This window comes from Primulina huaijiensis, chromosome 3 (assembly GCF_012295235.1).
Source record: "Primulina huaijiensis isolate GDHJ02 chromosome 3, ASM1229523v2, whole genome shotgun sequence".
In the NCBI taxonomy this organism is placed as follows: Eukaryota; Viridiplantae; Streptophyta; class Magnoliopsida; order Lamiales; family Gesneriaceae; genus Primulina; species Primulina huaijiensis.
The window spans coordinates 2,110,155-2,136,603 of record NC_133308.1 but is presented as its reverse complement, the minus strand read 5'-3'; the positions used below and the strand labels follow the sequence as shown (position 1 = coordinate 2,136,603).

Below are 26,449 nucleotides of genomic sequence, written 5' to 3'. Positions count from 1 at the left end.
TGAGTTTATATTTAAATGAAGATCATACCATACTTGTGAAATATACCGAGGAACTAAACCATAATTTCAAAATAATGAATCATAAAAAATGGAGAAAAACAAAACCAATAAATTTTGTTAAGGTGGAGGTTGAACTTGCAACCTATGCTTTATCTACTAAGTTACACACACATTGCATTATAAAGTTGACACTTTATTCATGAATATTCATGATTCAATATACATTATAAGTGGACATTCGAATATAATTTATATTGAGCCAAAGAAATGAAAACCCAACATTGAAAACACTGCAAGTAAATTGGTAATTATTAATTAATTGGTGGGGAGAGTGGAGTTACTAGCTAGTTAGGCACTGCCAGTGGAAAGCCAGCTTTTGAAGTGCACTACGAACTAATGCAATGTAAAACATCATTGATAGACTAATCGAACTTCACCTACGCAGATGCTCAATATCATTTTGTTAGTTTTGATTTTGGTTCTACGGTTCTTGAGAATTATGATCAATTTTATCTGGCGTTCCTCATCAAGGCCTAAATCTTGAACAATTTTAGTTGATGTTTGTTGAATGAGCAACACTCGTTCACAAATTTGTTTCATGTGAAATCTTTTAAAAATGTGGATTGTTAACGGGATCCCGTTATTGTTACCTTTTTCATTAAAATTGAATAAAAAAATAAATACTTTCACAATATATATTGCGATTGCCTCCATCACACTTCATCTCGTCCAATATCTCTTTTTATATGTTATTGCTTTCAAATTGAAGACTCCACTATCATTCTATAATTTAGATATTAATATTTGAATAACATTTCATTGACCAAATATGTGAGAGAATTATTTCAAAAATTATTTTCAAATTATCTTATATATCTTAACAAAACAATACCTTCTTCTTGATAAACTTATTAAATATATACTTATTCAAAAGATATATCATATTTTTAGCTAAAATTTTCAAAATGGAAATTTTAAATTCTCCATGCATACATTAAAAAATATATCATTATTTAACAAATCTCTTCAGATATCTCTCACTATCTCCAACAAAAATACGATATATTCAATTTTTTGTCTTATTTTAATAATTTAGTTTTATTTTTAAATAATCATCAAAGCCAATTTTCAGCGATTTAGTAAAATATATTTATTGAAAGACAAAATTGATGATTCATGATGAAAACTTTATACAACAATCGCAGATCATATCTCTCAATTCAAACTTTGGCCTCTATTTTATTGATATTCCATAAACAATTAATTGTAATACTATGAGTACACAATTAAAGTTAAAGTACATAATGATATCAACGGTTGGAGAATTTGTAATTCATTTTTAATAGTATTAATTAGTAGTAACAAAAAACTCATGTGATATTAGCTCACGTACATGTCAATTTTATTAAACATTTCTAACCTTACCCAATTAATGAAAATGTTTAACTTTTTATGTCAAATTATTAATTTTCAATACAAATATGGACCAAGTCAATTCGTTCCACGGATATGATCTGCGAGACCATCTCCCAATAGACTTACTAAGTAGTAATATACTTGTACCAAAAATTATCGTTAATAATCATTTGAAAAAAATATAATTATAATATTTTACCAAGTGTTATAGATATAGTTACTTGTAGTTAAAGATCCGTGAGATTGTATTGCAAGAGACATGTACTTAGTAATAATATATTTGTACCATAAATTACAATTTATAATATTAATAATCCTATGAAAATAATGTAATTTTAATATTTTACTTGTAGTTATAATTGCTAATGATAATTCAATATTTTTACAACGGTAAAAGCAACAATAATATAATTAAAAAAAATAGTAGTAAAAAAATGTCAATCATGTTAATATTAATATCGTTGTTGATTTGATTTTACATGCACGTCTTTCTCATTTTAAGAATTTTATAAATGTATCTTTTTAGTATTTTCTTTAGTATTTTATAAGTTATATAGATGAAAGATAATGTTTTTCAGTTGTGTGATTTTATCATTGTAAAAATATTAATATTCATGTGATGTTTTATTTTTTAAATATAGATATATGTAGATATAGATTAATACTAAAAAGTTGATTTGATTTTACATGTATGTACTTATCATTTTATAAATTTTACAAATATATCCTAAATTTTACCCACGGGATTGAAGTCTAGCTAGCCAGGTCACAATCATGCATGCTTATGAGAGCGTGTAGCATCTCCCTACTGCCCAACTCCACCGTGGTAATATGGTGGTGCGGCAGCGGTAGATGGAAGAGGCGGCAGAAGGGCAGAACAATTCCTCTAGGTAACCGGCGTGGACGGTTCTTCCTAGGGTCTCGTTCAATGTCAAGACGGGGTGTGATCATGGCTTCTTTGCCTTTACGAATGTCAAAGAAAATCTCGACTCAAATCATGAGAAACGGGCAACTGATGGAGGTCTACAATTTGTATTTGCCAATGATGCGGCCTCACTTATTTCCTCTATGTTGATTGGTTGATCAGTAGCATTTCGTAACTTTCTGGTTAGATTTCAGGGAAGCAGGGAAAGGAGCCCGGATTCTAGGAAACTAGGGAAGCAAGAAAAGGAGCCGGTCCAGATGCACATTTGGATATCACAAAGACCAAAGAAGTGGAGCAAACCGTCGGTGCTCAAGAGAGGCCGAGCTCTCAGCTGAACCCGAGCAGTGTTAGCTCGGATAGTATAAATTAGTAGACAGCACTCCACATTATGATCATTCACCCGAGCACCTCAGAGCAGGTGTCACTTCCAGGTCCACAGATATGGGATGTCATATCTCTATAATCATTGGCATCTTATTTCAGCGCACGTAAAAGTGATATGACTAAGCTAAAGTAGCATAGGCTGTCAGATATGACAGTGTCGAGGAAAAGGGCATGAGCGACCATCTCGTCATGAATAAAAACTGAGCACTGAAAATAAGGTCATCATTGATTTTTCTTATATAAATACCAAGTTTGTTTGACATTAATAGTGAAGACCTAAAATGAGTTGTAACAGTAGGTAGAATTATGGTCATTTAACCACATTGAAAGATAATTATGGCCATTAAAACCGAGCCATTTAATCAGCATTTTGACCACCTTTGCAAATATTTGACCACATTAAAGGACAATGATGGCCATTAAAGCCAGCCAACTCGTAAGTCTCAGCCATGCCTATAAATAGATGAGCATATGGCATATTCAGAAATCACACTACAAACCATTCCAAGTTGCTGCCACTTTTCGAACCAATACCTATCCAAATTCGAAGCCTTGCAGCAGTTGTTTCCGAAGCAATAATCGAGCAGCCTTCCTTCTCGCAGTCTCGATCAAATTTCGGTTCCAACTCGAGTAGCCTTCCTTCTCGCAGTCTTAAAGATTTATACACTGTAAGTGGACTTTTGTATTAAGTTTGTACACTTAAATTCTTTTTAAGTTGGCTTAAAGTTTTTATAAAAATTCATTTACATATGATTTCGAAAATCGATCGACATGATATATCTATTTCTATTTGATATATTATCTTTGAAATATGTTTGTTATTTTATATTAACTATGATATTCGAAGCATTTTTTAATTATTTGAAATACACTGTAATGATTCGAGTTAGAAATGGCAAAAGAAATTCAGTGGGATGTAATAACCGTTTATTTGGCCTCACCCCGTAGAGGAGTAACATATAGGTGATTGATCAGTAGACCATGGAAAAACGAGATGATTTTCAGTGCTATGTTCGGATTTTGTTTGTATTGGATTCAGCATGCTTATTATTGAAATGATGAAACTTTATTTGTATTTTTGTTAAGTGCTATGCACGATCGACCCCCATTTACTGAGTACTTCTCCAAATACTCACCATTTACTTCTTCTCCTCAGATAAGAACAAAAAGAACAAATTGAGGAAGAAAAACAAGAATACTTATGGGGATGTTGAAGATATCAAGTCATACTCATAATAAGATCAATCATGTTATTTCGTTCATATTATTTTTTTACGCTTCCGCATTTCGTTCAAATTTTGTAAAGACAATATTATGATTTATGAAATAGACTGGTTTTGATATTTGATTACTACGAGCCTTTGAATGTCTTGCTATAATTTTGTACCATCTTGGTTTAATTTCCATGTTACGTAAAACTAATGGGACATTCGGCTTTCTCACAGAGTTTAATGTCTGTTATTTTCCACCGTCGTTTTGGCTGTCCCTTGAGAAAACGTCGAGGGAAAATATGTCAAATATAATACATTAATCAGATGCACTTATATCTAGCCGATCGATCTTGTTACCAACTTGAACTATGGAACTGATTTATAGCAAAACCCAAAGATGATAATAAGAAATTTAAAGATATTAACAGGGTGGGTTTCTAAACATTTTACTAATGATTAAATCTATTCACAACTTGGAAACATCTGTGCAAGGTAGCGACGACAGCCACCCGACCCGACTACTAGACATCAGTTAACAGCGGGTCTGATCTTTGTTTGGGATGTTCGATCGATGCAGGCGGCACTTAAATGAACCGGCATGAGTAGTGTCGGAGCATATGCACAGCTTCTTTGATATCGGTTTCTTGTCCACGTTTTCTTCCCCACGGTGCATCGATTCCGCGGCCTTTTTCGAACTGCGTGTGGAACTCAATACAGTTCAACAAAAGTTCGAAGTTGTACAATTAATAAACGAAAGGAAAAAAATTTAAAAAAATCACTAAAAATTCTTTCAAAATTACGATTAAACAAAATTAAAGACGAACAAGCGATTCCGTACCAAATAACGTGGGTGGATTCCGTGTGTTGATCGTGTATCTCAAAGGGTAGACCCATTTTTCGGTAGAGGAAACAGATTATAATCAATAAGAAAATAAATACATACATATATTGTCGTGTATTTAATTATAAAAGATAGAACAATGCATGTTCGTCGGATACGGATCCCAACAAACCCTGACAATGCAAAACTCCAAGTTTTGGTACATGCAATTTCAGCTTGTTACACGTGTATCCAGGATTTAACTTATCCTGTCACCCTTTCAAATTCTTTATTCCTATTTTTTTAAGTTATCAGAAATTCATTAGCTACTTTATCTTTGAGTATATAATTTAGTCTCTTATCTATATTTATTAAAAAAAATAATATTTTTGATATAAAAAATAATATTTTTGAATCAACAGAGTGATATTTATATTATAAAATTGATTCATGTAGTAATCTCATACAATTTTTATTATTTTTTTATTTTATAAATTGGCCTTATCAAATATTTCTTTTTTTAGGAAAAATATTTCTTATTTGAATCACATTATCGTAAATCTGTCAGTTAACCAAAAATCATATACATTATATTAACTTATTATGCTTTTTTATTACAAATGAAGTTGTTAATATTTTATAATTCATGTATTTCTTGCGTTACATTTTCGTAATATTAATTTATACTTTATAGTTCATCATCATATCATATATTTTTTAAAAAAACTGTTGATTATCTGATTCGAAAACCGTAGTTTTTTCTTTTCTTTTCTCGAATTTTTAGGGTTCGATTTCGTTTACGATCATCTCATCCGTTTCCTTCCTAATTCAATGTCGAACAAGACTAAACTCCATTATTTGCAACCTAGCCCCACAAAAGCATACGAGGCACATGCTGCCGTCAAAATGTTTTTTTTTTTTTTAACAAAAATTATTTTATCTAAAACAATGATGAACATCCACTTCATTTATCCACTTTTTTAATTAATAATATTATCCACGTATCTAAAATTTTGAAATATCGTATGTTTGGGAGAATTAAAAGTAGGAACGGGAAATATATAGTTGGAAAGAAATAAAGAGGTTTTGGATATGGTGGTGTGCAGACCGATTCTACAATGCACAACTAAATGTAAATTTTAATAAATGGTTTTGTTTCCTGAGATTGACAACACATCCTGGAAGTGAGAACAAAAACATGGCCTAAAACTTTTATACAAGTGCCAACCATTTGTACTCGCACATTTTTGTTCCCGTTCGTCGAAACTGGAAATGCAAGACATGATCCACACAACAGTGTTCCAATATCAGAAATACCGGGATTTGGGTCGAATCCAATACAATGTTAAGGAGAAAATCTTGCAAGAGAAAAGTGGTTTTATAGTGTTATCATCACATAATAAAAAAGAATAAACCACCATTTCACCAACCGTATTTCGCTTGCGTCTGAGCTTTAGTAGCGTATCCTTTAGAGCGTCGTTCAGCCAACTCCATCTCTTTTTGTTTCATGTCAAAAAGCAAAGATCCAATCTGGTGCTTCCTCTTGTGCAACTTTGAAGGCTTACCCTTGGTTGATGTGGGCTGCAAGAAGGCATAGGGTAGATACATAAGACGCCAACTGAACGATTATAATTTACAGCACTTGGAAGAAAGTCAATTGATAGCTGAATGTTACGATACGGCCTTATAAAATTAACTAGAATTTTCCTCAGCAATCGTTTCATAAAAAATTTTAATTGGGTATAACATTGCTATTCAAAAACTAATAACATGCAAACTTATTTGGTAACAGAAGTCATGGTAGTTGCCAGCATAGGACAAAGCACCAAATCCCAAAAAAAAAAAGTTGATTCAAGCATGACGATGTTTGATTGGAGATTAAGTGAATGAGAATGAACAAATTAGGGGAGATATTACAGAGCAAAATGATGTTTCATGTTTACAAGCCAAGAGGGTTTATCAGACAAAAAGCATTAGTTGATTGCAGATGATAGGAAGTAGGAACCAAGGCCAATAGTCAGTATGCTGCCAGTACAAAGTACAAACACTAACTTCTCAGGAGGCATTCTCTGTCTCATGGATTTTATCAGGATGCTGTATAGACATAGTTAACATTGTAATTTGTAGACACATTTCCCAAATGATTCGACGGTTCGTAAAATATTTCTAAGATTCAAGTGACGTGTTTAAGAATATCTTAACAGTTCGCAGCATAACTAGAAAAAAGTATCCCCTATAGACTGGGGATGATGAGTATGACCCATAAGTTTTCATCAGTGTGCCTCGCCTGAACCTAATTTTAGGCAAACGAGTTTTCTGCATCCACTAAAACATTTTCATGATAACATACGCGAAGGCATCAAACACCAAACTTTTTTCTGCCAGGTATTTTACCAGAGCCATGATTGTAACTGTAGTTTATGACCATGTTTATGCAAAAACAATCCAAATACTAAATAGCCTAGTGGTATATACTGGTCGAATGTATGTTCAATATGTTTATTCGATGTTCTTCTTAAACCTTAAAAAACACATCCAAGCTGGTCAAAAGCAGCAAAGAAGCAATTGTAGATCGGGGAGAGGTTTATATTTAAGTTTTTTTTAAGACAGTGAATATTGACTGGTGGAATCAGTCATCGAGATAATTTTCCTACTCAGACAATCATTACAAAGTATAGTTGGATTAGAAACAAATTTAATCCTCAGTTACTTAAATAGCAATTATTGATATTGCAAGGTCCAAGTACAGTATACCACCAAATCCACCATAGCAATTATTGATATTGCAAGGTCCAAGTACACTATACCACCAAATCCACCCCATGAACAACAATCGCATATCAATTCACAACATTATTTGGTATAACTCTTCACAGTAAGCTCTGGAAGATTTGAATGATATATCAGTTGATAACTTTTACGCTGCAGCGAAAGCAAAAATCGAGATACTTATGCTAAACTCTGTATTTTCACAACACTGTATCTTAAGTATAGTCTCTTTCCCCTCCTAAATCTTAAAAATTACTATCTATCGTGTCCTCAGTGTCGCAACACAATTTCTATGAGATTAAATCAGAAATGATAAGCTTCAAGTCTTATGAGAAAAGTACCTGATATGCAGGGCCAAATGCAATCCCAGTCATTTTGGTCTGGTCTTCCCTTGGCCGATTTTTCATCAACTCGTCCTGCTTCACCTCAACTATATCTTGTGGAGCATCTCTCCTACCCCTCTTTCCATAAATATTAAGGGTATTCTCAACCCCTCCTGATGCCTCAGGAAATGCAGTCATAATTGAAGTATCAGCCCAATTATTCTCATTCTGTGGATTGCTACTATAATACCCATAACCCGCAGCATAATTCGGGTAATCCGAATTATCCTCATCCCCGTACGAATAATCAACAGCCTCAGGGCCAACACTAACAAATTTTCCTCCATTATGATGATTATAATAGCTTTCAGTTCCTGAAATCCTACCAGAATAATCATAATTCAACTCATCAGATTTAACCTCGGAGGATCCCAAATTGGAATTCACACCGTCGCCATCATTCTCCATAACGCTGCTCACAACAGCTGAAGCAACATTTTCACCATGGAAAGATTCAACTGCACTGTAACTTTTCGAGCTTTCACTTCCTAAACTCCAACTAGAATTATCATAATTCATCTCATCCGATTGATCATTGAGAAATCCGACATTTGAACTTACAACCTTATCACTTCCGGTCACACTCTCAGTAGAATCTCGAGCTTCAGATTCAATTATGCATCTCCTGCCAGAACCCAAAGCAGAAGGCATAGCGCCCAAAGTGGCCGAGTTCTTAGGTGCGGGCATACTAGATAAAAATGACATTGCAGAGGTAGATAATGATGCTTTAGACTTTTTCCTTTGTCTTTCCTCTTCATCCTCATCCTCGTCCTCGTCATTAACGCCAGAAGAAAACAGATTTATCATTGGCGGAGGCCTAAATTGAACAACCTTTTTGGAGGTAGTTGAAGAAGAAGCGGAAGTCGATGATTTGGGCGTAGGAAGGGACGAGAACAGCGATGAAGATGATGCCTTCGGCTTTGAATTTTCTCTAACATGATCATCAATTTGTTCATCTTGTTGCACGTAATTCGTTGGGGGCTCGGGGTCAGGGAACGATTGGGATTTTGGAGGGGGCAATGAATTGAAAAGAGATGATTTTGGGGGCGGGAGAGAACTGAAAATCCCACCGGGTCTCGAAGTGGACTTTGAGGGGAAATCTTGTTCTTCTTCAGCTTCGGACTTCGATACAAGTGGTTTCGAGTGCTGCTTCTGTTCTTCTTCATCAGAGGAGGCGTAATTTGCCAACAATGAATCCATCCATACAAATTATTATATGAGGGGAAAAAAGAAAACCCCCAATTGGAAGAAGGAAAGAGGAATTAGGGTTCTGGAGCGCTGTTCGGAGATGCTGAACTGGCTGATGAGTGGCGGCCGATATTCGCTAAATTTTGAATTTTAAAGAAAATTTGTTATTTGTCAATTTTTTTAAGTTGGAAAAAATGGCAAATATTAATTTTTTTTATTAATATTTTAATCTTATATATTTCGTTAAATTAATTTTAATCAATTTTAGTATTTTTTTCAAAATCACGTATTTAAATGTCAAATATTATTGTTAAATTTTTATAAGTATGTGATTAAAAAATTTTCTCGATAGATATTCAAATATATTTGACAACGTAATTATAGCTTTTAACAATGATATTAGTCATACATTTACATGATTTTGACGGAAAAATACTAAAATTAATTTAAAAAAATAAGTGAATGATTATAATTGATTTAACTGAACATACACGATTTAAAATGTGACAAACCAATATATAGAACTAAAATTAACATTTTGCTCAAACAAAATTTATGAACTTGAATTTTTCATTTAAAATTGTTGATTTTTGTTTTTTTTAAAGATTTTTTTAATAAAACTTGTAACCATCTAGTTAATTGAATTGTGTGTGGGCACATGCTTTGCGTTTAGCAGATTTTTTAAAAAACAAAAATTTATATGATTACTTGATCGATATGTCCATTTGTGGACAATGATAGATTACAAATAAGTAGTTTCCATTTCTTCCATCTGGGATAAATCCGTTTGTCGGTGAATCCATCTGGGGATTCTTGGGAGGCATCAATTATGTTACCACAAGAATAATGTATTCGTTTTAAGACAAAAATTTGTGTGAGACGGTCTCACGGGTTGTATTTTGTGAGACATATTTCTTATTTGGGTCATACATGAAAAAATATTATTTTTTATGCTAAGAGTATTACTTTTTATTGTGAATATCGGTAAGATTGACCAGTATCACAGATAAAGATTCGTGAGACCGTCTCACAAAAGACCTACTCTCGTCTTAATGGGTGATATTTGCAAAATCACTACCAGCATGTATAAGTTCTAGTTTGGTATCGATTATGTTGTTTTACTTGGGATATCCTTGTCATTTCTTTTAGGTTGAACTTGATTCGATAGATTTAAGAAGACTGTTTTTAATAGCTGATTTCAGATTCTTTAACTTGTTTGTTTGGATAAACAAAATTCAAGTATGTTTCAATTTCACTTTATACCCAATTTACCAATTTCAATAGTAAATATGGTTATGAATTTCAAAGACACACAAAATATATATCATTTGAAATATATTTTGTTAAATCTTTTCTCGAAGCAAATATCATTTGACGTTGATGTTATACCTTAACTTCCAACCATATATTTGAATAAATTAAATAAGTACTTGTCTTTTTTATATATTCAAACTTTAACGATTATATAATTTTGTTACTCGTAATTACAAATAGAAATCTATAAAATATTTTCAATTTCTTTTTTCTTTCGGTCGGCATTACTTTCTATAGAACCCCACCTATGTTCACGCCTCACGTACGGACAAAGTATGCAAAAAACCAGTAGGTAAAAGTCGAGAAAACTGATTTTTACTTGATTGAAATGAAATCAAATGGCACAACGGCTAATCGATTTAGGCGTGTTTGTCTAATTTAATTTATTGTTTGAAATATAAATAATGAAACAAAATGCAAAAAAAAAAAAAAAAAAAAAAAAAAAAAAAAAAAAAAAAAAAAAAAAAAAAAAAAAAAGAAGAAGGAGATATTAGATAAATCAAAATCTTTTTTTAAATAAGTTGAGGAAGTAATTTATTATGTCGCATAAATATGCCAAACCAAAAAATAAAAAAAGAATATGCTAAAAAAGTACAAAATATTTTGGTTTAATAACATGTATTTCCAGCTTTTTGCACATTGCACCATAAAATATTAATATTGACAAATAACTAACTAAATATCTCACACAAGTTTAAAGTGGAATGATCGAAAAATCAAATATAGGGCGAATCACCCGAATACAAGTGTTGAACCAAAAACCATGGAAAATTATATACAGCCGTGAACAAATTTCCATATTGGACAAGAACGAGCAAAAAGATTAAAAAGATCTTCAAACCCCCCACCTTAAAATTTTGTAAAAACTGTTTATTTTTTTATGAAACATTCAAAATTGTAAAAAAAAAAAAATGACAACATAATCTAACTTATCCATCATGAAAATTATTGGGTACTAAGCCGCTTGCACGAGCTAATGTAAGCACTAAAAAAACATTGAGAACAATGCATGCACACATCACTTCACACCTAATCCCAAAACACAACAGAAACTAAAACAAAATAATAGCGCAGCATTGTGAACATTAGAACAGAGCATATTTATCAGAGGATCGTAATATTAGCTTCTACAAACAGACTAGAAATTAAGGAGGATAAAGTTTCATTTTTTTTCCCAGATAACTGAATTCGAACAGAATGTAAAAGGGGGTCAACACTAAAAGTTAACAGATCATTATCAGACTGTCACCATCTCTGTTGATTAGTGCAGATAAGCAGGCTGATACTGGTAAGCGTTGCCAAAGAAGTTTCCATGGTTATGAGAGAAGTTATAACTGGCCGTACCAAGAAATGTCGGAACATGGTGATCGTTTGGTCCAGGGTAAGCATATGGCCTTTCATAGATGTATGGGGGTGCATACCTGTCAGTCATTCTCCCGTAGAAGTTCTTGTCAGCAGCTGCATTAGCGACTCGTGGTGCATATCCACCAGCATTGGCACGAGGTCTTTTGGGTTGTGGTTTCGCAACTTCTGTAGCTCTTTTCTTGTCAGCCTTTGCTTTCTCGATTTCAAGAACTTGTTTCTGGAGTGGATCCACTGGGAATTGTTCCTCAAGCTTGTGATCTTCAATGCACTTGATCACAGCTTTAAGTGCAGCGAGCTCTTTCTCATTTGCATCAGTCTGCAATAAAACAATTTTTAGTTTCACCAGGATACCTGCAGTAGAAAGTTATAGAACTCTTTACCTGGGGTGGAGCTACCACCATGTTTATGGGTGTTCAGCCAACCACATCAACTCCAAAACCTTTCCTCATCTCTATGACAAACTTATCTACTAAAATTCATTCAATGAACAATAAAATCGAATCCATGGGGTCAATAACTTCTTGATTTCACTTCACTCTCCAAATAATGACAAATTACCTTGTGTCTCTCAATTTGATTATTTTTTCTTATGGCACTTGGATGATTTCATAATCTTTTTTGTAAGATATATGTGAAAATATGATGATGGTTATTAATTTGTGTATGTATGTCAACAATATTTATATTTTTTTATAATTAAATTTTTTTTTTAAAAAAAACATTTTCTCCCTCCTCCAAACTGACTTTTCTTGCTCCGTCTCTGTTCTTAACCAGAGAACATATCAATTAACGAGATCACCATTGACACAACCAGAGGAAACAGACCTGTGTAGAAGCAGTAGGTGACATATTTCCAGGTTTGGCAGCTGCAGACACTTTTTTCACCTCAGACAAGTAGGATTTCAACAATGCAATTGGTGGAAACTGATTGGTAAGTTCAAAAGCAAATGCTAAATTGACAGCATCGATCTGCCTTCCATTCTTCACCAGCACATCAATCACGCCTAATAAATTCAGTAACAAAATGTGAAGTGCATAAAATCTTTACGCTTTGTAAAAGATACATCATTAAGCAAAATTAAAAAAAAACATGCAATTTAGATCTATGAATGGAGAATGGTTATTGGAATCAGAAAATCTTATAAAAAATCAAACAAGATAATTCTTTAATTGAACCTAAACACTTCAAAGAAAAGGTATGGCAAAGACTAGCACTCTCCTAACCACTCAATTGCAGGTTTGACAGCAGAGCCTTCCCAAATGATTTTGTGTGACGAGCAATTGGTGAGCTGGTGGAAGTGCAGCTGAAGCCAGATAGAGAGTTACAACTGAAACATAAAGAAGAGAAACTGAAAAAAACCTAGTTTGATTTCTAGCTGGGCCAATTTGTAAGTCTGGAGTCATTTTGTACTGTTTTGGATCGGAATAAATGATAATGTCTTTCCTAGAATGAGCTCATTTTACAAATACAACATTTGAACAAAAGTTAGAAATGCAGCATGAAAATTTAAATTATAAAATGGGAGTTAAATCTTGTCATAGCACGCTTGGTTAGAAAAGTAACTGAAATGCTTGCATATTAACTACATAAAATTCTATCTGTAAATTCAAGAAATTGGCGCTAAATTTCATCATCCTAAGGTCAAAATTCCGGATAAAGCTAATGGTTTATTAAACAACTAAGTATGCATTGCACCTGAAAAGAATAGTGGTAAACCATACAAAGGAATTGAATATAAGGCACTGTTCTACCAACCCATCTTACAAATCAAATACTGCACACACACTAGGCATTTTGACACTCTTTAAACATAAGAAAGTGTTTAAAGCTCACAAATGTTTGCAGTTACCAACCTGGCATTCTATCTGACAATCCAAGGTAACGGCATAATTCAGCAGTCTGGCGACGGCGAGATACCATGGGAATTAGTTTGGTCAAGATTTCCTCGTCAAAATCTGAATTAATACCAAAAGAAGCCAGAAGCTGCAGAAATGCATGCGCCTCTAACGAATTTCCATTGTTGGCATCAACATCAAGATGATCTAACTTTGGTTTCCAATCTTCAGCAATCACTCTTGCTCGTTCCTTCACATTTTCTGAGATAATTCCAGATAGAGAGTGAACATCAAGAATTACAACTAAGCTGCTAAGGCATTCCATCAGCATGATACAGGTCCTGCGAAGTCCTAAGAGATTTGAATCTTTCCGAGCATCTGAATTTGGAGTTTCCATGCCATAGAAACCTTTCAGCGAATCCAGAACCAGGGAAGCAGGGTCAGCTGCAGCCCTCAGTGCCATAGGAATTTCCTCCCTTAACGTAGCAAGATTTTTGCGGTTGTCTGATATAAATTTGTGTAGTCCTTCTGAGTTCATCTGTTCGCAAAAACTCACCAACTCTGGATAAGACTTCACCTCTACATGCATATTTTCAAAAGGTTTTTTCACCCTAACAAATTCACTCTCTACAACAATGGGATCAGGCATTTGTTTCTCCACGACAGGTACTTTGGTTAGGTTCTGTTTACTTATGGAACCTGAATGCACAGAAAATGGCTTTCCGTTATTCTCCATTGCAGCCAGAATAGCCAAGACAGCGGCATCTCGCTTTTCTTGAAGCCTCTCAAGAGAATCTTGCTCTTTAGCCACAATAGCTGCTTTACGCTTCTCCAACATATCTCTTGATTCAACTATTTTGGTTTCAAACTCCTTTTCATGATCTTCAAGTTCCGTGAATCGTCTTTTCAAGGACTTCTGAAGCCCGCTAAAATGCTCTTCAAGCTGTTTCCATTTCAAATTGAGAGTGATAGCACGGTGGCTTTCAAGTTCAGCAAATGCTTTCTGAAGTTGTTGTATTTTAGAGGCCGTGGAGTCCACTAGTGTGGCAACTGATATGTTGTCTTCCATGACATAGAAATCCTGGAATAAAATAAATTCAATCATCAGGTCAACAACAAAAACAGAAAAAGAAATCAACCTCAAATTTCTCTGAGGATGATTATTTTCTATGGGAATATGTTGGTATAAGGAACATATAAGATGTGTTGGTACAAGGAACATAGAAGATTCAGAAACGGATATCCTTTCACATTTCAAAGTAATGAATGGGTGGAACCAAAAATAGACCAGTTTCAGAACAGTTCATATTGCAACAGCATCATTTTCTTAAAAAAAAAAACCAATCCCTTGTCGGTAGCATAATTTGGACTTCCTTGACATTCTTCTTGACCTACATAGTCTATCGTGACCAGGAAACCACAAATATTTCACTTCGTCTAATATATTTGTGGAATTATCCATGTGATATGACAAGAAAGCACTTGAATTTAACAAGTTATGTGCATCTTGAACTGAGCCAAACATAACTGTTTTCACGCCATACTTTAACAGGCCCAAGCACCCCTAAGAAACCAGTTGGAACCACAAAGAGGAAAGAGAAAGGAAACAGGAAATTCCCAACTACACACCTACTTTAAGCAACTGCTATACTCATAAGATATGGAGGCAACTCTTCATTAATTTAGGGTGCAAGTTTCCGAGTCACAGGCAGTGAATATTAAACAGATTGTAGTTTTTTTCCTTCTTTTTTTGTTCCCTCTAGAAATAAATGACACAGAAAATCTGTAAATGATGATGCAACTGAAGATAAGAATCAGGCTCTCTTTAAACTTAACCTAATGATTCCTGGATACCATCTTATTGCACAACACTTCACTAAATGAGAACAAAAGTTTCAGCACCAGATCTACGACAAAATTATGGCCAAGAAAGAAAAATTTTGACAGGGGATAAAACTAAGTCCGAATCAAACTCATTAATTTCCCGATGGTAAGTGAGATCTTTCTCATGTAAGCCCCACAAGTATGCATTTTTCAGTATAATTCTTGAAATTGTTGATTCACGAGATAATTGGGCATAAATAAAGAAATCTAAAATGTAACTCTAAAAAATATAAATAAATGTGTTTGTAAACAAAAAGAAAATAAAAGAATTCCAGAGCAAAACAATATATATAAATAGTAAAGCACCAAAAATTGAAACTCTGGTGTCTAAAGCTTCATATGAGATAACCATCACAAACAAGTCTACAACAGCAACCACTAATTGCCGAACACATAAGAAACATACAGCTCGTTTAATGCAATAACTAAGGATCTTAACAAAGCAAAAGAGCAAATTAATCTGAACAAAGTAGACAAGTTTTCTCGACTAGATAAGAAGGGAAAGGAGAGATGGCATTCTTGTGTGCTAACATAAACTGAGGCAAAAATATTCACCACAAAAATCATACGATACTTGCACCAGATAATTGAGCCGCTTCGCAAATGGTTGAATATGAAGGTGGCAATTCCACAATGAAGTGTTGGAAAAGCAAATACTAGTTTAATGAAAATTACAATGATTTTTAGTGCATAAAAATCATACACTAAACCGATCCATTTTAAGGAGCTTAATAGCCAGTAACACAAAAGACCATGTAGGTGAAAGAAAAGAAAATTTGATGGGGAAAAAAGTGGCGTCTAGAGTTACAGAAGCACTGATGATAGCCACCACAGGAGCGAGAAATGAATAATAAAATGGGCATAAATAGGGATGGATAATTTATAAAAAAATGCCTACCAAGGTTGAGCGTAGAGATACTTCAATCAGTAACACCCTGCAAAAATAAACCATTAGAATAAAGAAACGATGCACCAGAAAAAAAGAACTGATTTTGATTGAAAACAAGAAACCATTTTGCAGAATTTGATCTGGTTTCCAAATTATCTGGATAAAGTACCCAAAAAAATATATTAAGCAATTTTCTAATTTTATCTTTTTTTCATAATTTTATTGTTAATGTTCCTTTCAGCTATTGGTTCTTGCTGGGTCGAGAGGTGCCAACAACAAGGAGCTCTGACACAAGTACGCTAGCAACAAGTTAACTTACACGACACACTAAAAAAGTAAAGAACAACTAGAAAACAAGAAACCGTTTAACCGACTCCATCAATTTACATAAAATAAAATAAATTTAAATCTTCTACGCTTTCACAATAATAAACAGAAAAAACATCACCAAAAAACGTAAAAGTAAAAAATTAGAACTTTCCCAGCTGAAATACACCACAAATACTGTTAATCACGGACATATACTCAGATTGAAGAGCCAACAAAACAAAAAACAAGAAACTTGAAGCAGCAAGTGAAAACAAGGCTAAATTTGGAGATTACAGAGCACTTTGGTTGATAAAATTCGAGTCAGCAGAGTAAAAGATGAATGACAGCTCGATCTGAAAACTCAAGGCAAGAAATAAACGAATACGGAATACACAAGAGAAATGAATGAAAAGTTTTCACCGGATCGGGGCGTAACAGGTGGCGGAAGGTGATTTGGCGGCGGCTAATTCGGGAATCAGAGCATTTTAGCAGCTGGGTTTTTGCGTGTAGCGAATCCCTAAAGGGAATGTTTGGGGAAGAGGAAAGTGAAGTAGAAGAGATGGGACGTTTTTATTGAGAGAAGTGAGTCTGACAGCTACGCACACTCGTACGTTGACATCACATGCACTAACCCCCTGCTTTTTCTTTTTCTTTTTCTTTTTCTTTTTTTTTTTTTTGGGACCAATCTCCCTATGCAAATTGTGAACCTAATACCAAATATTTCAAACAAGATGTCAATTTTCTCCTCTCCCAAAAAAGAATATCATATCAGAAAGAAATTTTTTAGATTGAATAAATGAGTAATTGAATATGAGGACGAAGGCACATTTCAAATAATCTTACACATATATGACGCAAATATCTGATTGAATTAATTTTTTTAATATTTTATTATTTTTCTATAATTTTTAATTTGCTATTTTTTTATTTAATTTGTTTCTTTACAATTTAATAAATATTCATAGTTTACTCGAAATAATTTAAACATGAGAAAATTTAATTATATGTGATAATAGGATATTTTGGTAGGGTATGGATATACATCCTCCGACGAATATTGAGATGATGATGAATGTAATAAATGAGAATGAAGGATATGAAATCAAACACAAACCCAACTCCTTGTCGTCTCTAGTTTCAAATATATTTAGTATTATTATTATTATTATTATTATTATTATTATAAATACATGAAATTATAATGTATATCTATATATATATGTACACTCATGTGCATAAAAGTATGATTTCGTTCTTTCTATATATTTTCAAATTTGAATTTTATTTAATACGATCTCATTGATACAATGGGTTAACTTTGTTCATACATGTATTGAAAATAATATTTTTGGTAGAAAATTAGAGTAAGTTTTATCTGAGAAGGTCTCATAGATCTAAATTCGTGAGATGAATCGACTTTATCTATATTCGGAGTAAAAAAAATATTTTTGACATAAAAAATAATATTTTCATGGGTCAAATCAGGTAGGAGATATGTCTCACAAAATTGAACCGCGAGACTAATAAGATAATTGCATTTTTGGTCCAAGTAGGTTGGTGTTGAAGCAAATCACAAAGTGAATATACAGCACCAATGATTTCACTCAGTGTGAGCCTAATAAGGGCTGCAATAAATACAGTTAGATTGAACTGAAGCATAACAAACTAATTATTTATCGAGTGACTAATATTATTTTGAGGATAAGATTTAGCGCGGATCAAAGGGACATGCCGAAGCACCATTTCAGTCATTGCATCTACCTATCGCTGGACCGCCGGTGTTGTAACCCCAGCTAGCTCCACCTCTACGGTCGCCCCTGCACCACCGTAGCCACATCAGTCAAATTCCCTTTCAATGCTGTATTCGTAGCCCCTGAACTGCTACTTGTCCTAAATGAACTGATGATATATCATCAAGCCAAACCAGTGGATAGAGCAATCTGCCAACTGAACACATGTTCGAAGTCTAACATCGGTCAAACATTCTTTTCGATTAACGACCTTCTTTTAAATTCTTATTTGCTAAATAATCTTCAAACGTATAGTAAAAACAAAAACTTAATGGATGTTCGTACAACAACGAGGCTTTCTAACATAGGCTAGCGATATACTTAATCATTACACATCAGAAAAGGATGAGATTTTTTTTCTTTGGAATTAAAATGACAAATTAAACCCGTCCACACGAACATTTCAAGTCCAGAACCACCAAAATAGTTTAACACAAAATGTGGTACTGGTGCAAATATGTTACTGTATAATTGTTACAGCAATGTTTGTAATAGATAATAAAATCAAATAAATTATATTTTCTAGCCTGGTTAAGAGTCCACCATCAATGGCAACTATTCGTTAAAAAATAATCACCAACTCGGAATATTTACAGATATTACTCATTACGCTCTATACACTAGAGAAAAAAACTACACCAAGAAAACCAAAAAAGAACGTTCTAACATGAATATATGTCAGGGTTTCCTCAAGGCCGAAGCTGCTCCCATTACAACTGCCAATATGATTCCCACACCCGCCCCAACAGAGGCACCAACTGCTGCTGCTGACAAAGAATTGGATTTAGCCAGGGCATCTCGATCTGCAGCGCCAGAAACTCCACGCTCCCTTGCGAATTCCAAGAAAATACGATCTCTAGCTAGCTCCTTCGAGTATAAAAAGAATGATCAATTTCACTTTAAAAAAATTAATCCAAAGGTGGTAAAATACAACACAGACAAAAGCCAGGCCCAATTTTACACAGAATTACTTTTGAGAAAAAAACGATGGAGAAATACCTGAAAATCTGCTTCCTCCTTAGTGCGGAGCACTTGATGAACAATTTGACAGAGAGCGGTAACACCTTCTATAGGGAGAACTGCCGGTTTCTTTTGGAAAGGCCTCCGGACAAGATTTAACGGAGCAAAAATGAGTGTTTCTTTACCAGATTTCCTATCAGTGGCATCGCTGTTAACAGCATTCCATGAGAGAGAAACAGCACCGGGCATAACATATGGACATGAATTGATCACCATGGTTGAGCTAGGAGACGCTTGATATGCCCGAACAACAGTATTAATAGCTTCCTTTTGCTGGTGTGCACTAACAGAAAATTTGTTTGTTATAGCAAGGACCCAAGGAACACCAAGAGATTTTGCCTCATCTAGGAGTACAGACAGAGCTGGTGGTTGTGATGCACTTGATCCATATCGAGGCACTCGGTGGGACAAGTTATGTACAAGAACAACCAAATCTATTTTCTTACTGAGGTCACGAATTCCCTTCCACAATTCATCCCTGAAACGGGAGGCCTCCATATTTAAATTCTGCAATTTGAAAAGGGGGAAATAAATGATACATGCACCTCCAATTTATCACTCACAAGCTAAAAAATGCATACAAAACAAGTAAATGAAGCACATGATAATACTTCACTGGTCAAACATTTGTTTCCACGGTTACAAATGACAGTTCAAATCCCCATTGAAAAATCATCAAAATGTAGAAAATTTCCAAACAACAGTTCCATGAAATTTTGTGCGGTCACGTGTGTTTAATATGAGGACAAAGACTGAGATAGCCTAGTGGAGAAAAGTACATGGATTTTGAGAATCCACCATCTTGGGTCCATTTTTTGTCTCGTTCGTCACTAATAAAAATGATATCCCATTTTCCCTTTCTAGCAAGAAAGTATTTCAGGATTTCAGACCACCCATTACCAAAAATTTGCAAAAGCGCAAACTTGTAATTTCATTTGAAAGAACTCCTGAATTCAAACACCCCCATTAAATATTTGGAAAAAGTCATTTTCTTACATTTGCAGAGAGTAAGTTACCAGGATACGTATCACAGGTTTAAAAATTAAGAATTTCTAAATTACTTTCCTCTTGTTTTTGAAAGACAGATTGGACAGAAACTTCGTCAAACGTACGATTCTGGAAACAATCAACATAAATTCGGAATGCCAATTTATGAAATGAAGAATGACAAAATAGTCATACAAACATAAATGGATGGAAACAAACATTAAGGGTGCTGGTGCAAGATCACCAGAACAAACCTGTAAATTTAGTCCTGCAGAATCTGAATACCACAAACCACCAGCAACACCTTCTCGAACATCCACGTCTGTATTAAACGTTTCTAGACTTGTATGGTTTGTAGTTCTGCCCTGATCTAAGATTGACTTAAGAAGAGAGGTCTTACCTGCACCCTACATCATGCATAAGGTTCCACGTTAACTATGAATGAATATTAAAGATTCAGAGAGCCTTAAAAGAATAATAGTGCTTTATACCTCAAGGCCAATTAGTTGCACCCTGCGGGTTCTAACATGAACCTCTTTGACAGCAGTTGAAAAATCAGTAGTACAAAATACAACAAAATCACTAAGTCCATCTGGATGGATGGATTTTTCATCCATTTCTTCAGACATATTCTGATTAAACTTTAGATCAACACGAGTTGGATCAATTGAAGGAAATACAGGCATCAATCCATCCCCCAATAATTGTTGTTTAGGTGGTCGTCTCAATGGAGCTCCAACTCGTATCCGAATCTTTTGCATCTCTGGCTGCAATTCATGATGCAGAGAGTACTCTGGTGGAGAAGGAAAAGATTCCACTGTAGTTGAGCACCTGCCAGAGTTTAATAATGAATGAGCCTCACAGGACATAGAGGAGCGAGAAAAGGATGAACAGAGGAAATAATCATCTAACAAGTATACCAGTTTCCATTCACTCGGGCTTGAACCAATGTACAAAGATGTAATCCAAAACCAGAAATATCAACTTTTAGAGGGTCTCCATGCTTCTCAGAAGGAATACCATTCCATCCTAGCGGAACCAAGGACGTAGCAGCACGAATTATTGGGGATTCCACGATATGCCCAAGTTCAACTGTACCAGCAACTGAAATTCCTAACCATTTTTGTAAATGTGGGAATTGTAGCTCCTGCTCCCTCCCCAAAAATGAAAATGTATTTTCATTCATGTAGAGTTCATAGATTCTGTAAGAATTGACAAGTTGTTGATAAAAATAGCCATGATTAGTGCCATAGAAAGTAGAACAACTAAATAAAATTTGGTAGTAAAAGAGGTTGTGCCAAATAAAAATAATTGATCAACAGGTATATCAATGTCAAGAATCAAGAATCATCGTCGAGGAAAGAAAATTACTTGACTTAAACTATTGCCACCATTTTTCACTAAATCATTTTGATGTTAAAATTTTCAGAATGAAAGAACTTCAAATCTTAATAGTGAAGCAACTATTGTTAGTTTAAACTATCATAGCAACACAAAATGCTATTTAAGCATAAATTTTTCAAAATCATATTTTGCATGGATGATAAGAAAATTAGCCTCAAGAAAAATACTATTCCTCAGCATCCCCAAAACTCCAGCCAGATAGTAAAAGGATCAACGCTTGCAATTACATAGTTACATCATATTACTAAAGAAACTAACTGTAAAACAGGAATCCCGAATCCATGATTGGAAAGATGAAAAGAAAACAGACGCCCAAAAACAGAGCACTACCTTTGAAACCGGGACCTGTATGACCTCATTGAGTGTGATTGGAAGCGCTCCCTGACTTCAGCAATCACAGATCTGACCTGAAAGTAAATTTAAGATAAGTTAAAATAAAAGATAAAGAAATATGGATATCACATTCCTGAAAACAAAATAAAAGACTATAAAAAAATATGTATCACATTCTTGAAGAACCAATACATTCTTCTTAAGAGAGAAGGAAACTGAAAGACAGAACAATAAAAGCACAGAGAAACTAGAAAGAAGTCTCACCGATGTCAGTTTTGAGTATTCCGAACTGGATAGCGACTCAACAGATGAATGTCCCAGAAGATACAGCTGTTAAGAAAACAAAAGCTAGATGATTCAATTATTAGTGTTACTTTGACCCTGCTAGCATGAACTCCCAATAGAATGTAGTGAACACATACATTTTTACTTTTAACGAAGGATAGAGCAAAAATATATATAATGATGAAGGCAAGATGTGAAGTTACAGATATTATTCAAATTTTCAGGCAGAATACCATGCAGTTGAATAAAAGAAGGGTAATCAATTAATGGCCATACTTGCCCAAAAGGAATGTATGAAGGTAAGGAAGGCATACTGCGCCATGGCCTCTTGTCCCCACCACTACTAGTATTCTTTCCAGGTGATTTCCCATTATTCACTCCATCAGATAACCCTTCATTTTTTTCGGGGAAAGGCCGCAGAGAAATGCCATCTGAACCCTCTTCAATCTCAAGAGACTGTGGAGGAGTAACTATGTTGTCAATTGATGATGTTACATTGGAATCGGTAACAGAAAATTTCTCAAATGCATCAACTTTTCTCCCCATATATTTATTTAGCTGACTTCTAAAACCTTCTATCGGAACAAGTCTTGAAAGCCTCCAAAAAGAAGTTTGGACAGGACCTAAACCTAAAACCAACTCCTCCCCTTCATGTTCCTTCACCCTTTCTGCCTTCGGCTTCTCCAAATTTTCCCTAGACTTTGGCACAGATGGTGAAGTTTCAGCATCAGAGGCTGGCGATGGATTTTGTGCGTTATAGTGATGAAAATATGCAGGAGACAATATTCGAGGCACTAAATCTTCTGGAATACAATAGGTTTTAAAAAAATGCTGCCACCCTTTTCCATTCACGTAACTGAAACAAAAAGAGATAAAGAGGTTCATGACATGAGCCAAGAGTGCTCAAAACATCACATAATGTGGTAGCATACGCACTCTCTTAGGGCAGCATTTCCAACTGGGGGTTGTGAGAATGTGATGCACTTCACCTGGACCCTTTCAGTTTCTTTTGATGAAACAGCAATAATCCTCAAAATTGCGAGGGTGGCTAAAACTGCTACCTGAAAATTTATTAAGCAAAAAGATAGCATTAAGCTTACCTGAACGGCTGAAAAAGTTGATTGAAAGCAAGCTATACAAAAATAGCATACCGCTCCACCAAGTGAATGCCCACATAACACAAGCTTTTGTCTTTTCTTCTGTGCTAGCCTGTATAACTCTAATGCTGGTATTCCTTTAGCACGTGCCATGAATCCCTGAAGACAGTTGAAGGAGAATTTTTACCCCAAAGATGGGAAAATAAAAGAAATGTATGTTTTGGCAAAAAAATAGAAGTCAGCTTCAAAGATCCTAGATCCAGCAAATCACTTTAAAAACAAATGCCAGAGAGTGGCCACACTCCTGTACCCTGTGAACAGCAGGCTTAGGAGTAAACTTTGTTTGTTTGGGCTTTGTCTCAACAGAAATCGAGGCATTCTCCCCATTATTCATTTGAATGTTAGGTTCTGCAGCTTCAATACCATTTACATCTGCCATGGCATCTTCATGGAATATAGCACCTTGAAATATATTTGCATCAGCCATGACATCCCTTTATAACAGATAGGGGAAAAAGAAAGTAAAATACAATAACAATAATGATTTTTAAAAACAAAAATAATCATTTAATCAAAGTACAATTACTACATACTTGTACTGCTTGGTTCCAATGAAGGAAGCAAATAATGTGTCCCCTGCCTCAGCTAATAGATACCTAAGAAGTCAGAAATTGATGAAATATAACTTGGATGATGGATAATGAAAAGGTAGAGAATCAAATAAGCAAGCAAGAATTAAAATCTTAATATTTAGTGCCAATGGACTATGATATTCAACAACAAATGATGAAAATACAAAATAAGATAAGTGAATGATTCCCTTCTAATAACTATTTATTCACATAAAACCCTGTGGCTGTTTAGTTATCCCGACCACAACTTCCATATTGATGTATAATACTTGTTCCCCCGAATCAAGGAAAAAGGGATATCTTTACTCATTATTCTATAGAACAGGAGCAAGACTCTACTTGGGTAAGGGAACAGAATGAGAACGGCTGTCATAGACTCATATGCTAGCCTCTTTCACTTGTGCTGGTCCTGGACCCGCTTCCCTGACAAATATTCTACCTCTATCATAAGTCTGCATCAGATGATGTACCCACCACATAAACAATTTCGTTTTCCAATTTTATTTTAGGTGCGATTCCAAAAGAAATTCAAGTGCAAAGGTGAATGTTCAATGAATACAATAGTGTGCGCAAGCTTTTATTCTCAGTAATGAAAGTACAGATGTTAGATTCTGATTTCATGTTTCATGGTTTTATACTGCCTTAGCTATTGCTCTTACTTGTCATGACTTCCAGTGTACTTACTAATATTGTGTGAATCTTCAACTAGTAAACAATTTACAGATATAACTTTGACATGGAAGACACACTAGCTAACTTCTATTCATTATATAAGGGATCAAGGGACGATTAGAGCCAAAAAAATCAAAGAAAGAATAACTCTTTAGATAGTCACTGAAGTAAGCAGTCCTAAAAACCATGTGGCAATTTCACTTATTAATACCGTCACATACGTTGCATGTAATATGAACACAGGACTCATGTTTTGATGACTATTTTTCATTAGACTTTACTGAACATATATTAACCAAATGAAACAATCCTTACAGGGTAAAAATTCATAGTGGTTCATTTTTGCAATAAATATTTGGTTGTGACATTGCTTTCATGTAATTTACAGAACAAATGACAACAAGAAAACATCAGAGGCAAGACGCTAAGGATAAAGAGAAAGTTTAAAAGAATAAATTTAAAAAGATATGAGACGTAGGGTTGAGCACTTCATATCTGTTCACCAAAACACCTGTGAAGAACGTGATCAGAAGATGGTTGCACGTGCTCTAAAGAAACTAATTGCCCCCCAAAGTCGGCCTTGAATTTATTCACTGCTCGAACCACTTCAGCTGCAGGTCTCTACCAGAACGCACATATTACAAGTCACTAGTTTCAGTGCAAAAGGAATGCAAAAGTGTGATCCATTAATCAAAAGAAAAAATTACAAAAAAATCTAAGCTTCGTCGCTATAATTATAAGAGCCTAATAATAATTAAATAAATCTGTGTATAGCCCTCTAAATACCCTTGAATGATTCAAAGACAGCATTAGCACAAACTTGAGTACATTTTACAGACAAGTGGAGCAATCTTCTCAAATATTATTCATCATTTGCAATCTGTTCCTGCCCCGTTGTAATCTGCGGGTGTCTTAGCCAACTATTATAAATCAAATGCAAGTTACGATTTTGGAAGAGTGCGATGGGTTTTCATCAGGGTTGAGTTCCCCCTTCCAGTTCATTTAATTTTTACCAAAATATCTCGGACTTCAAAATCAACAGGTAAGAAAACGATAACTTTCAACGTCGCTGACCACGATTTTTACATCAATTGGATCAGAGATCAAAATGCACCTTGTATACACACTCCGAGAGGACCATGCAGCAGAGAATTTCCTGCAAATCTGAAAGCGAATCCGCTTTAACAGCGCGGCATAAATCCAGCAATTGCTTCTTACCGCGCTCCAACTCTTCCTGAATCTTCTTTTTCTGTTCGGGTCGGCCATTGGCCCATGGCCACTTCACCGCCACCCTCCAAGGCGGAGGCCAGTTCACTCTCAAAATCTTGGCCCGCTGATCTCGAATCCATGTCTCCACTCTCTGAATTGCATCCATCACACATGCAATTCAATATACCCTAATTTTGATTCCACGATGAGGAGGTTTTGTGGTTGTGGTGTTCGGATCCATTTGCGATTTGTATATTTGTGGAAACGTGAGAAGGTATATACCCCGATTCGATCATGGCATCGATATGTTGCTTTCTTTTTGCAAAC

At 34.7% G+C, this 26,449-nt stretch overlaps 3 protein-coding genes and 1 long non-coding RNA gene across 8 annotated transcripts; all 4 read right to left on the bottom strand.

The window, feature by feature from the left end:
* Nucleotides 1–4,334: 4,334 nt before the first annotated feature.
* LOC140972432 (uncharacterized) lies at nt 4,335–4,912 on the bottom strand. The gene is made up of 2 exons (XR_012174517.1): nt 4,775–4,912; nt 4,335–4,631 (listed from the first exon to the last, which is right to left on the bottom strand). It is a non-coding gene; the product is annotated as an uncharacterized lncRNA (long non-coding RNA).
* A 1,106-nt stretch (nt 4,913–6,018) lies between these two features.
* On the bottom strand, nt 6,019–9,234 carry LOC140972972 (uncharacterized). Its single transcript, XM_073435470.1, has 2 exons — nt 7,867–9,234; nt 6,019–6,337 (listed from the first exon to the last, which is right to left on the bottom strand). Exons 1-2 carry the CDS (start codon nt 9,106–9,108, stop codon nt 6,179–6,181), a joined length of 1,401 nt encoding a protein of 466 aa, XP_073291571.1. The 5' UTR covers nt 9,109–9,234; the 3' UTR covers nt 6,019–6,178.
* Nucleotides 9,235–11,458: 2,224 nt separating this feature from the next.
* On the bottom strand, nt 11,459–17,278 carry LOC140972971 (FRIGIDA-like protein 3). 2 transcript variants are annotated; one of them, XM_073435468.1, is made up of 5 exons: nt 17,114–17,278; nt 16,394–16,430; nt 13,630–14,692; nt 12,601–12,779; nt 11,459–12,091 (listed from the first exon to the last, which is right to left on the bottom strand). In XM_073435468.1, the coding sequence occupies exons 3-5, from the start codon at nt 14,678–14,680 to the stop codon at nt 11,672–11,674; spliced, it is 1,650 nt and encodes a 549-aa protein (XP_073291569.1). In that variant the 5' UTR covers nt 14,681–14,692; nt 16,394–16,430; nt 17,114–17,278; the 3' UTR covers nt 11,459–11,671. The 2 variants fall into 2 exon arrangements, with proteins under 2 accessions (XP_073291569.1, XP_073291570.1); XM_073435469.1 differs by lacking the exon at nt 17,114–17,278 and adding an exon at nt 16,947–16,970.
* A 1,704-nt stretch (nt 17,279–18,982) lies between these two features.
* LOC140972969 (uncharacterized) lies at nt 18,983–26,436 on the bottom strand. 4 transcript variants are annotated; one of them, XM_073435463.1, is made up of 14 exons: nt 26,028–26,436; nt 25,425–25,534; nt 24,203–24,265; nt 23,920–24,103; nt 23,664–23,768; nt 23,449–23,573; nt 22,789–23,368; nt 22,492–22,557; nt 22,225–22,301; nt 21,411–21,692; nt 20,982–21,321; nt 20,745–20,897; nt 19,483–20,010; nt 18,983–19,350 (listed from the first exon to the last, which is right to left on the bottom strand). In XM_073435463.1, exons 1-14 carry the CDS (start codon nt 26,286–26,288, stop codon nt 19,162–19,164), a joined length of 3,063 nt encoding a protein of 1,020 aa, XP_073291564.1. In that variant the 5' UTR covers nt 26,289–26,436; the 3' UTR covers nt 18,983–19,161. The 4 variants fall into 4 exon arrangements, with proteins under 4 accessions (XP_073291564.1, XP_073291565.1, XP_073291566.1 ...); XM_073435464.1 differs by lacking the exon at nt 26,028–26,436 and adding an exon at nt 25,700–26,018; XM_073435465.1 differs by lacking the exon at nt 26,028–26,436 and adding an exon at nt 25,742–26,017.
* Nucleotides 26,437–26,449: the final 13 nt, after the last annotated feature.

Coding starts and splice junctions, on each gene's coding strand:
- LOC140972972 (XM_073435470.1), bottom strand. CDS start 9,108: ATGGATTCATTGTTGGCAAATTACGCCTCCTCTGATGAAGAAGAACAG. Junction 6,338..7,866: donor CATTTGGCCCTGCATATCAG/GTACTTTTCTCA, acceptor GCCTTCTTGCAG/CCCACATCAACCAAGGGTAA.
- LOC140972971 (XM_073435468.1), bottom strand. CDS start 14,680: ATGGAAGACAACATATCAGTTGCCACACTAGTGGACTCCACGGCCTCT. Junction 12,780..13,629: donor ATTGTCAGATAGAATGCCAG/GTTGGTAACTGC, acceptor TGAATTTATTAG/GCGTGATTGATGTGCTGGTG. Junction 12,092..12,600: donor CACCTACTGCTTCTACACAG/GTCTGTTTCCTC, acceptor GTTTTATTGCAG/ACTGATGCAAATGAGAAAGA.
- LOC140972969 (XM_073435463.1), bottom strand. CDS start 26,288: ATGGATGCAATTCAGAGAGTGGAGACATGGATTCGAGATCAGCGGGCC. Junction 24,104..24,202: donor ATTGGAACCAAGCAGTACAA/GTATGTAGTAAT, acceptor TCTGTTATAAAG/GGATGTCATGGCTGATGCAA. Junction 22,302..22,491: donor AATACTCAAAACTGACATCG/GTGAGACTTCTT, acceptor ATTTACTTTCAG/GTCAGATCTGTGATTGCTGA.